The sequence below is a fragment of the Paroedura picta genome, chromosome 3 (assembly GCF_049243985.1).
Source record: "Paroedura picta isolate Pp20150507F chromosome 3, Ppicta_v3.0, whole genome shotgun sequence".
Classification (NCBI taxonomy): Eukaryota; Metazoa; Chordata; class Lepidosauria; order Squamata; family Gekkonidae; genus Paroedura; species Paroedura picta.
This window is the reverse complement of record NC_135371.1, coordinates 95,862,526-95,874,592: the sequence shown is the minus strand read 5'-3', so window position 1 is coordinate 95,874,592 and position 12,067 is coordinate 95,862,526. Positions and strand designations below refer to the sequence as shown.

At 40.3% G+C, this 12,067-nt stretch overlaps 1 protein-coding gene across 3 annotated transcripts in view; it reads left to right on the top strand.

The window, feature by feature from the left end:
- Nucleotides 1-12,067, top strand: part of AFF4 (ALF transcription elongation factor 4) — an 80,336-nt gene that overhangs the window by 23,572 nt on the left and 44,697 nt on the right. For all 3 annotated transcript variants that reach the window (XM_077326924.1, XM_077326923.1, XM_077326922.1), the window contains one exon: nt 9,235-9,361. In XM_077326924.1, the coding sequence (XP_077183039.1) occupies nt 9,239-9,361 (123 nt within the window). In that variant the 5' untranslated portion in view covers nt 9,235-9,238. The remainder of the gene's footprint in view (nt 1-9,234; nt 9,362-12,067) is intronic.

Sequence of the window (12,067 nt, the reverse complement as noted above, 5' to 3'; positions counted from 1 at the left end):
CATTTAGTTGGATTGCTTGTAGACAGGAAAGTCAGCAAATTATAAAGTTCTTTATAGGTCTCAGTCATAAGCCTGGCAACACAGCTCCATCTTGCAGACCCTGTGTTCCTGCAGGGCCCTTATTTTATTTTATTTTATTTTTATACCGCCCTTCCCGGATGCTCAGGGTGGTTTACATACAGTGTAGAAACTATACAGGAAACAATCCATAACAAATAAATAACCACAACATTAATACTACTAACTTATAATTGTAACAGTGGTAATAGTACAACAGTATAAACAGGTCCAGGAGCAGAATGTGTTGATGGATTTCTGGGAGGGAGGGAGCAGGGGCCCTGCAGATGTTGTTGGTTGTTGGCCTAAGATCTACACTTCTCCCTATAAACCCCTCCCCTATGTGTTATGTGTCTCCTTGGAGCAGGGTTGGGAGGGGATTTTAGTCCATTGCCTCTGTTGTATTGATTTTTATTGTATGGGGTTATGATTGGGAGATTCTTTTATTGTTAGCTGCCATGAGCATTCCAGGAGTGGTGGGATATAAATCCAATTATAAATAAATAAATATGTTAAAATGTCTTAGTGTTTTCTGTTGACCTTTAATAAGAATCACAGTGCACTTTGCACCTTGATGAAGACCTAGAGAGCACTGATCTGTGAACTCCTCTGTTTTGAAACCTATTTCCAGAAAATTGAACTGACATGATTAGCAATCCCTGCAACAGCATGACTATAATTTGGTATCTTTGGCAAACAATTACTGTTTTTCCCAGTTTCTTATTCCAAATAGTAACTCCTCCAAAATTAATTTACAAGCTTTTGTGATCATAGCAAAATAAGCGGAGAGGTTTTTTTTTTTTAGAGAGATGGACAAAACTCTTTATAAAAGCAGGTGTAATCCCTGCCAGAAACTAAGAACTGGTATAGTTTACCCAGCACTTTCACTCAGGACTTCTAAATTATCTCATTATGCTAATATACTTGCATTAGCTATTCAGCAACAAAGCCTGAGCTTTTTTTTTAATCCAAAGGGTTGTTGAAACCTAAGTTTGTGGAATAGCACTACTTCAGTATTTACATAGTATTTCTGATACTGAATTTTTAAATCATCTGACCAGAAACCCTAAACCACTGAAGTGGTGATTTCTTTTCAAGGAGATTGTTTGAAAGCAATTGATATTGAAAGTTTAAATGTTTGTATGCACCTTCTGGCCATGGTACATGATACTCAGAAGTGTATTTGCATGAGTTCAGTACTCCCTAAAGGTTTCAGCAGTGCTATAACCAAGGGAGTTACAGAATGTAGAACTCTTATAACTTGTGTTATAAGAGTAAGTTGGAGGCAATATAATGGTATGGAAAAGTCCAAGAATGGAGTTTGATCTTGATTCCCTCAGCTCTGTGAAAAAGCAGAGAATGTATGTTCCTCCTGGTTTGTGCTGTATTTTGTCATATGAAGATAAGAGAACCTTAAGGTATCAGATACTTGTTTATGTGATTGGAGGTAATGGAAAGAACCAAATGCTGAATGTTCCAAGATAAATTATACATTTTTTAAAATTGTAGAACTTGTTTCTTGATAAGTATACGATCACTGTAGCTTGCTGTTAATTGTTTGAGTATGTAACTACATCTAACATAAGTGAGCTTTATGATGGAGTACACAAAAGAAACTTCAATGTACCACAGTTATTGTGTAAGTTCTCAGAATGAAAAGATCAAGAATTTCTAGCATTACTCTTGTAGGTAAATAATATTAGCATTGGAATTTTGAGTGTTGTGCTTTTGATAACCTGACCAAAGTAGGTAAAAGATTTACCTATGATGGCCTGTATCTTACCACTCCACTCAGGAATGGCTGCTAGTTCCTCTAACACAGCCTTTCTCAACTTTTATCCAGTTGAGAGAATCCTGAAACTTTCTTTAGGCTTTGAGAAACCCCAGGAGTGGTGCAGTCATGCAGAACATGGTTGGTACATGGCCACCAGGGGCCCCTCCCCACCTCACCATCTCCAGGCCCATCATTGGCCATTTTGGGAGGGGGAGGTGGGTTAACGTGGCCATACACGGTCATATCACCCAATAAATGTTTATATATATATATATATATACACATATATACATATATATACACACACACACACACACACAATTCCATATTAACTGGAATTGATCATCCTACTACTAGTCACATCTAGTTCATCCCATGGAATGGAGGACATCTATAGAGCTGGGTTATCTCTTCAGCTATTCAGGGAGGCAGGAGAAATAAAGGAAATGCCCTCCTTCCACTTTCTGTCCTGCATGTTGTATCTCCTTCACCAGTCTTTCTCCCACTTCAGATAGGGAGTGCAGTTTAGCTAGACCTTCATTCTACAGATTAAAACTTTCCTTTTTCTGTGCCTTTCCCTATTCTTTTAAAGCGCAGTTGAAAGTCACAGGACATTTTATTCCCATAGACAACTAGTGGGCATAGGGCAGTCTGCTCTAAATAGCCTGGCATTCAGAGCCTGAAGATTTCCTCTTGAAAAAAATCTCGAGGTCCCCTTGGGGGCCTCGGATTTAGAGGCAATCGTGCTGGTGAGTGCTGCCCTGCAACAGGCTGCTCCAACCAAGATTAAGAGAGCCCATGACAAAATGGTGGTGGACAGCAAAACAGCCAGAGGCACAGGCAGTACACTGCAGAGGGCTCCTAGTTCACAGCCCATCCAGCCTGGCAGCCATTTGGCAAGCTTAGCAGCCCATCCATCAGAACAGGCACCAGTAGCTGAGCAAAATTCAGCTTCCAGATATGCTGATGTTTCCAAGGACAACATGGACGCTCCAGAAGGGAGGTCACATGAGTGCAAAGGGGAAAAACCATATTAGTGATGAAATGTTGAGATTCTTTCTCAAAGCTATGAGAGAAGAGCTTGTTTCCTTTTGTCACCAACTTTATCTGAGAGTGCCTATTCCCCTCGCCATTCTACCTATTCTTACAGGTATGATGATCAAGAGGAAAATATTCCAGAACATACTCAGAACTGGCTGACCAAAGTAGCCAGAAAAGGGAGAAATTGTGCCTCAGTCTTGTGGCGCAGAGTGGTAAGCGGCAGAAATGCTGTCTGATGCTGTCTGTCCATGATGTTGGGAGTTCAATCCCAGCAGCCGGCTCAAGGTTGACTCAGCCTTCCATCCTTCCGAGGTCGGTAAAATGAGTACCCAGGTTGCTGGGGGGTAAAACGGCAATGACTGGAGAAGGCACTGGCAAACCACCCCATATTGAGTCTGCCATGAAAACGCTGGAGGGAGTCACCCCAAGGGTCAGACATGACTCGGTGCTTTCACAGGGGATACCTTTATCTTTTATACTATGTCTACTTGACAGTGAACAAAATGTTAAAGATGATGGAGAATTTCCTTCAGATGAAGAGATTACTGAGGAGGTGCAGGCTTCTAGATTTTTCAAGCAAGAAGATTACCAATACCTACTTGCCAGAGATATGGCTACAGTTAACTTAAAGCAGTCTGAAGAGCCAGACCCTCAGGAATTCCCTGCCAAAAAGAGTAAAGCTGCCTGAGGGGCAGAGAAGTTTTCCCCTACAACTGAAACAGTTCCCAAACTATTTCCACTGCCACTATTTTTAGGAAAAAAGATGAGAGCAGAGTGGAAAAAAACATTGTTTAACAATTTTCTTCATTTATTAAAAAGCTTTATAATCTCCATTCATACAGGGAGGAGATACTCCAGGTTTCATCGGTCAGTGCAGCAGTAGTGGTTATCTACTTCCCAGAGGTGGTCTCCAAAAACAGGGAAGGAAACATTAGAAACCCAGTAGACAGGAAGACAGAGATAAAACTTCATAGAGCACACAAGGCAATGGCCATGATGGTAAGGGCAGTAACTATAACCTCCATCTTATCATGTGCCTCCATCGTTTGGGCAAGAAAATTGGTTCAACTGATACCAGCCAACAACAAGGCTCCTTGAAGAGGAAAATAGACTTTAAAAAACAGTTTCCTTTTCCACAGATGCAGCCCTGGACAGTATCACCTTTAATTCAAGGGGCCATGGCTTCCACAGCTGCAGCAGGAAGGCTTCTCTGGCTGAAAGCCTGGTTTGCTGACAATTGCTCTAAATCATTAGTAGCTGCAAATTCCTTTCAACGTGATCATCTGTTCAGGGATGCTTTGGAGCGCATATTGATCGAGATCAAAGGCAAGAGAAGGATAGTGCCCAGGTACATTAGGTGGAGCATAGATGACAGGCTGTCCCACCAAGGGTCCTTTCGTACCCAGGGTACACAACAATGAATTTGACAAGAAAATCACATGGGTTCACGGTCTCAGTTTTAGAGGGGACAGCAATGGGACAACAGCCATCTTCAGACCATCCAGTGGGTCAGGAGCCTGTTATGGCAGAAATGAGAGAGAAGGTAACAGTCAAACAAGAGCATGACTCCATGTTGATAGTGGGAGGTCATCTGGTGCTATTCAAAGCACCTAGTTACATCCCACAAAGATTGATTGGTGTGGTAAAGCAGAGCTCCACCTGGTGATGCAAGACAATCAGCTTATCCCATGGGAGGTTTTATGCGATCATATATCAGATACAGATCTTCACAGACACCAGTCTGAGAGGCTGGGGGGCTGTCCTCAACCATTTGTCTGCACAAGGCACTTGGTCCATTCAGGAAACAGCACTACCAATAAATATTCTGGAAGTGAGGACGATATTCCTGGCACTCATGTACTTCAAATCCCAGATCAAATGGAGCAGGTTTTGTTAAGAACGGACAACATAGCTGTGAGAATGTTCCTGAACAGACAGGGGGAATCTCAGTTAAAGGGACTTCTAAAGAAGGTTACCAGGATTATTGTCTGGTTAGAACAAAACCTGTTGTCAATACATGCAGCACACATCAAAAGAAACCTAAACGTTCAGGCAGACTGGCCAACTTCGAAGACCATCCAGGAGGGAGAATGATCATTGAAGGAAGACGTTTTCAGGCAGATTTGGAACACTAGTTATAGACCTCGTGGCATCTGCAGAGAACAACAAATTGACAAAGTCCATGTTAAGATTTCACCATCCAAAAGCAGAAGCAACAGATGCCCTCCTATCAGGTTGGCCATCCAGCCTACTATATGCATTTCGACCAATGCCAATAACCCCAAGATTATTATGCAAGATAGCCCAACAAAAAGCAACTGTACTTCTTGTCTCTCCATACTGGCCAAGGGGATCTTGGTTCTTCACAATACTCCACCTTTCAGTGGAATCACACCTGTCACTTCCACGTATTTCAGGCCTACTAGTCCAAGGACCCATTTGACATTCAAATCCAGACTGGATGAGCTTAGCTGTCTGGAAATTGAAAGGAGAAACTGGTTATTCAGAGCAAGTAATAAACTCCATCCTAGTTTCTCGTAAGGATTCTACTTCTCAGTTGTACAACATGACCTGGAAAGCCTTCATGAGATGGGGAAGAAGAAAGAAGGTAGACTTCTTACATCCTTCAGTAAACACTGTGATGAACTTCCTATGGGACGGTGTAGATCAAGGGCTAAAGCCAGTGACTCTACCGAGTCAGATAGCAGCCATTGCCACTGTCTGCCCACATATGGAGGAACTTCAGATCACACAGCATCCTCACATTGTACACTTCCTAAAAGGAGCAGCTGCAAAAGCTCCTCCAAAAGTTCATAGTAAGTCCTTGTGCATATGTATAGCAGAGGCATACAAGTTGCTGGGGGTGCCGGCTCCTTCAGGGATCACTGCACACTCCATTAGGAGCGCCTCTACTAATGCGGCAAACAGGGCATCCATCTCCGAAGTGTGTAAAGAAGCAACCTGGGCCTTGGTAGCTACCTTTATGAGGCACTACAAAATTGACCAATCCATCTCTGCCCATGCAGCTTTATGGCAGGCGAGTACTGCAACATGTACTGGAACCATTAATCAGGTCCCAAAACCCACCCAGGTCCCAAAAGGCTCTTGAAGGACTCAGCTCTACAGATGTCTTCCATTCCAGGGGGAGAATGACCACTGGACTTACTGAAGAGGGTCCTTCTCCCCTGAAATAAGGAGGACATCTGGCCCTCCAAGCAGATTATTGGGTCCAGTAGATCATGCTGAGTAAGAATGCAATAGGCACAGAAAACAAGTACTATAAGGTCATTAATCTGTCCTCCTTCTTACTTGTACCTTTGTTTCCTGTTTTCACAAAAAAAAAAGTTGTAGAGCTGGTTCACTACTTATTAAACTGAAAGGTTTAATAGTCTGAAAGGTTTGTTATAGTTACAGTTTAAACAGATCCATACCTTTTGAAGTATCCCGACTGGTGAAGGAGACACAGCATGCAGGGCAAGAAGTGGAAGGAGAGTGTTTCCTTTTCCCCCCTACCTTCCTGAGTAGCTGAAGAGAAAACCCAGCTCTACAGCTCTACAGATGTCCTCCTTATTCTAGGGAAGAAGGACCCTCTTCAGTAAGTCCAGTGGTCTCTCCCTTGGTTTTTCTGGATGAAAGGACCGTTTGCTGTTAACACATTTTAAAGTGTCTTTTTAAACAGCCTGATAGAATGAAGCCAGCTAGAGATAGTTTCCGAAAGGGTTTTAAGTTGTTTTTTTAAATCCTCCAAAACAAAGGTGTATTGTCTGTGTTTCAACAGGCAACCACATGGAAGAAACCTGACCTTCCTTCCCTCCTAGGCTCCCCCTTGCCCAGGAGAAGAAGGCAGTGGCAGTGCCTCAACTGCTCTTTTCTCCCCCTCCACTTGATAGAAATTACAGAGGAAAGGGAGGAGGTGGCATGGAGGTGAGCCAGGCAGGCAAAGGCCCACAGGCCTGGCAGTGACTGGAGCAGCAACGGGGAAGGGAGGAAAAAGGCAAGTGTCGAGGGCAAAAATGAAGCCACTACTGGGTCAGCCCAGGAGGAGGTGGTGGTAGTGGCAGCAGAGGGACAGGAGGAGTATGATAAAACTAAGAGGGTGATAAAGGGTGGGGAAAGGTTGGTGGAGACAGAAAAAATGAGATAAAAGGATGGGGTTCTTGGTCCTCTTAGCATTGTCTCTACCTTTAAATTCCCTTGTGCTACATCCACTCAGCTTCTGAGTTTCCTTAGTCTGTTCATTTCTGTAGAGGGGTTATGACTCAGTGATAGAACATCTCCTTTGTATACAAATGGTCTAGGGTTCCATCACCAGCATCTCCAACTAACAGGATCAAGCCATAGGTGATGTGAAAGGCCTCAGTCTGAGATGTTGCTGCCTACCAGAGCATATAGTACTCACTTTGGTAGACTAATGATCTGCAAGGACTAACATTTTAATTATAGTTCTAATCTCACGATAGCTATTTTAGTTATAATTCTATTCCCCAGCACATTTCAATGCCTAAAGACAAGTAGTTTATGAAAAGTGCCTCTCATGTTGTTTTTTAAAATAATTACAGTTTAGAGTTTGGTTCTATTATAAACCACCTAATTTTGTGAATAATCATTGCCATTTAGTCCGCTCAGGTGTAAATAAAACCTGCTAAATTCGTTTTGTCTTCTGGATTTGTTTCAAGTAGCAATGTATTTGATAGGCACACTGAAGGCTAATATTGGAGTGAGTGAATTTTCTTCTATTGCATGTCCTGATGATGAATATACATAGTAATGTGTAGGAAGTTCTTAAATGGTTTATTGGAAACCCCAAATTCTGTTGTCATTTGGGTGTCACTTTCTGATTTGAAGTTGCTCAAAATTTTGTTCAAGGCTTTGTGTACAATCAGATTTTTTGAACCAATACCAGATACACGTCTTGAATAAGATGCAGTTCAGAGCTGAATGTTGGAGAGCTCTCTGCAACTTACAAAAGAATCATTGTGCAGCAGGGAGAAATATTTTAAGTCATTTGTCACCTACATTTTGTGACAGAGCCATTTATTTTCTGCTATGAAGCAGTTTTTAGTAGGGTTTGCAAGGAAAAAAATGCTTTAAAAATTAGTATATTGGGCCCCTCTAAAATCAGTATTTTCCTGATATTCCTGAATACCAATACCAGTATGGTTTTCAGGTTCAGTTAGTATTCGGAAATCCTGAATTTTTTCCAAGTCCATTATACCCTGGGGACAATTAAAGATAATGGCAAATCCATCTTGGAATATATTCAGTGAGCTGTGGGGAGGTAGAGGCACTAAATTTGCAGTGTAGCTGCTGGAGCTCCTCCTCAAAATAACCTCCAAGCTGCAAAAAGATTGCACCAGGGTTCCAATTTTATCAGCATCCAAACAGGTTCCCCCATCCTCCATTGTTTCTAATGGGGGGGGGGAGCAGAATAGCAAGGCAATACTAGCCTAGCAGAATGTCCTAGAGAATCTTCGGAGAGAATAAATATATTTTAGAGAAATTAATTGTTGAAAAAAGGATTTTATTAAGAATAAGTATTTGGCAAGCAAGCATACTGAAAGTAATTAAGATTTTCTCTGGTTATTTAGTGTTCTCTGTGTATTCTTTAGTGGTATAAATTGTGATTATAAGTTAATGCATGATATCCACAAACATCATCATTAATATCAGATAAAATGTAGTCTGTCTGCTTTCTTCAGTTTAAAGAGAATCTTATCTTTTGTATATTTAGGGCTTATATTTGGAGCACTAGTTTAAATTAAACAGAACTCTTGTTATGACAGGATTCAGTTGACCCATTCTTCCATGTTCTTAAGACTCAGAGTTCTGGAAGTGTTGGCATTTTGAGAGTGATATTGCTGTAATGTTGGAGATGTTTACTGAAATATGCAGTTAGAGTAGAAGTGTCATTTTAAGAAGCCTAGAAACATGCCACAGAGGATGAACACCAAGGGACAGAGAGAAAGAAAAATGAGGTAGAAAGTAATGCCATTTGTTGAATATAAGCATATGGGCTCATAGATTGGATGGTGGCAGGTAGTTTGAATGTGATAACTGGTACCAAGAGAAGGCAGAGTTTGATGTTTTTAAGTTATGAAGAATGCTTCTTAGTTATATTGTCTATCAGCCTATTCTAAATATGCAGGTCACATGACCTAGGAGAATATATGAAGTACTTGCATAAGTATTACCAGTGCTGTAAATGCCATCCAGGCTCCAATGTTTTAAAGAAAGCTCATTAGAGTGTCTTTAAAGGGAAGGTGGGATTCTTAAGATGCTTTGCATAGTGTCTAGAAGAAGAATCTTTGTAGCTTACCTTCACGGCATCCCATTTGATGTAATCAAATTATTTTTGTTCATAGCAACATGAACCGTGAAGACCGGAATGCGCTGCGTATTAAAGAAAGAGAGAGACGTAATCAAGAAATTCAACAGGGTGAAGAAGCCTTTCCACCTAACTCTCCTCTCTTTGCTGAACCATACAAAGTTGTAAGTTCAAGTGGTTTTTCGAAGATTCAGAAAAGATGGTTTAAGGTTTTTGGTTTTAAAAAATCTGTCTCTAAGAAGTTTGTACTTCTGAAACATTTCTGGAAAATGTTTTACACAAGGCTTCCATGTTTCTATATGAATAACAGTCCGCTAATGTAATTTGGTGTTCATAAAAGGCTTGAGAGTGAGAGGGGTTAAGATTTTTGCCCTTGATGATAATCAACTCAAGAATGTTATATGTTTCTAAGTGTTTTTACCATAACTGGAGATGAAATATTTGCTAGAATTTTATGACTGTTCTGGGATTAATAGAGGTTTTGGATTCATTAAATCAGCAGTCTTTTTAAAAAGAAAATATTGAAGTTCTAATTTCTGTAAGTAGTACCCTAATACCCATATAATCTGTATGTGATACTGGTTAGCTACTAAACAGTATATATGTAAAGTGTTAAAATAAAACAATAACTCTCAATAGAACTTTATTTGCAGAGATGATTTGCAGAGATGACACTGAGATTTTGCTTTGTGATTTAAGATATAAGAGTGATATAAGATATAAACATTTGTCATCTTGTAGTTTGTATTCCATAGAAGACAGATAATTGTTAGGGTTTGATATATTAGTGTCTGGTTCCTTCTTGTTTTTAAAAGGCTTATTGTGATTGGTAATGATATCCTGCATTGTCTAATTGTAGTAGTCATAACTAAAATTGAAGCCAAACTAAAAGTGATCGGGAAGAGACTGGGTTACAGAAAATGGTTGATTTGATAAACTTGGACCTAGGGGGTTTTTTTGGGGTTTTTTTAGTACAGGCTCCTTGTTTATGAAGTGGCTGCAGATATATCCCTGAATACCTCTATTCTAGATAGTACAAAGGTCAGGAACTAAAGATTATACAGCTTGGAACCACTTTACCCCAGTTCTTTCACCTCTTAGACACATCTTGAGTACCATAGAATCAGAAACTTCACTTCAGTCCATGGATCTGTTTTATATCTCACTCTTACCCCACTGACATCATAGTACTCCCTCACCTTGGATACTCCCCCTCATTTGTGTGTGCTTCATAGTACAGTAATTAGACAGCTAATTGCTCTGAATTTTCTATTGTACACAGCATGAAACAATCATTTTGGGACATGTTTTAAGAGGCATGCTGACCAGTTATGTATGAGGAATAGACTGAATGTTTTGTGGTGGATTAATGTTTTTTTTGTACTTACTAATAACATAGCTAAAGTGAATCCTTTCATAGGTGCATTTGTTTACATTGTACAATAGATACGAATCACCTGCACCATTCTCAACTTTATCATTTGCCAGCTTCTACTCTACCCCAGAAGTCCACTGGGGACCTAGAGCCCCTAGATGGCCACAAAATGAGATCTTCCAATGTAATTTCTCACTTAATATCTATCTTTCTCAGCTCTGGTGAAGTGGGTGAAAGAAGTGTATCCATGAGAGAGAAAAGGAGAGAGAATGCACCCATCTAGAATTCTTCCTTTTTGTCCCTTTAAAAAACTGTGTCAGATATTTGAAACAACTGTCCTGGTATATGTCCAAATTCAGCTTGCAGATGTGCCCTATTGATGTGCTCAAAAATTTAGGGCTGGCTTTCTTTTTTCCTCTATCCAATGAGAGACCACATTATTTTAATAGTCAATGGAAAGAATAGTTCTTGAATCGTATTTGTATCACTCAATTTTTTTAAGTAATCTACAGAAATGAAGGGGAATGCAGAAGCTAGATAAAATATTTTTTAAAAAATCAGCTCCTTGTGTTTTTAAAACTGAAGAATTACAAGCTTGCATAAAAGGTAGATAGAGGTAGATGAAGTGTCAGAACTACCAACAAACAGCCAAATTAGACAAGACTACATATGTGTGACAGTTTTTGGGAACTTGCATAGTTTTCAAAGAATAAACTCTTGTATGAGTATTAGGGAAGCCTGCAATGTAAGAAATTGCTGTGATCATTTTTTGAATGATGCTTTAAGTTTCATTTTGGCATTAGGATGGCATGGCTTAAAGATTTCAACACAGGAATCCTGAGTGTCTGTGGAAATATACTATTATTACTATTGTGTTATGTCCTAATTTTCTTTGAAGAAGGAGCACAGGTTGGTAGATATGATTATCTACCTCCCCCAGTTTAGCCTCATCATATTAACATGATTGTCTTAAGTCAGTGAACTTCATGGCAGAGTAGGGATCTAGAACCTGTAATCTCTGGGCCTATAACTATAATCTATCCCAGTGAGTCACATCTATATTCAGACAGAGTGTTCTGCAGTGTGGCTGACTATCACTTGGCCTTTTTATTCAGTAATGACAGAGATCCAGTCTGGTTGTTTGTTTGTTTTTAAACAGAAAATTGATCCTTACTTGCACATTACTGGAACGATTAATAAAACCAGCGTGGTGTAGTGGTTAGGAGCGGCAGCTCCTAATCTGGCGAGCCATGTTTGATTCCCCTCTCTTCCCCATGCAGCCATCTTGATGGCCTTGGGCTCATCACAACCCTGATAGTGCTGTTCTCACAGAGCAGCCCTGTCAGAGCTTTGTCACCCTCACCTACCTCACAGGATGTCTGTTGTAGGGAGTGGAAGGAAAGGCGAGTGGAAGTCGCTTTGAGACTCCTTCAGGCAATGAAAAGCAGGGTATAAAAACCAACTGTTGTTCTTTTTTATTTCTTGTATGTAAAAT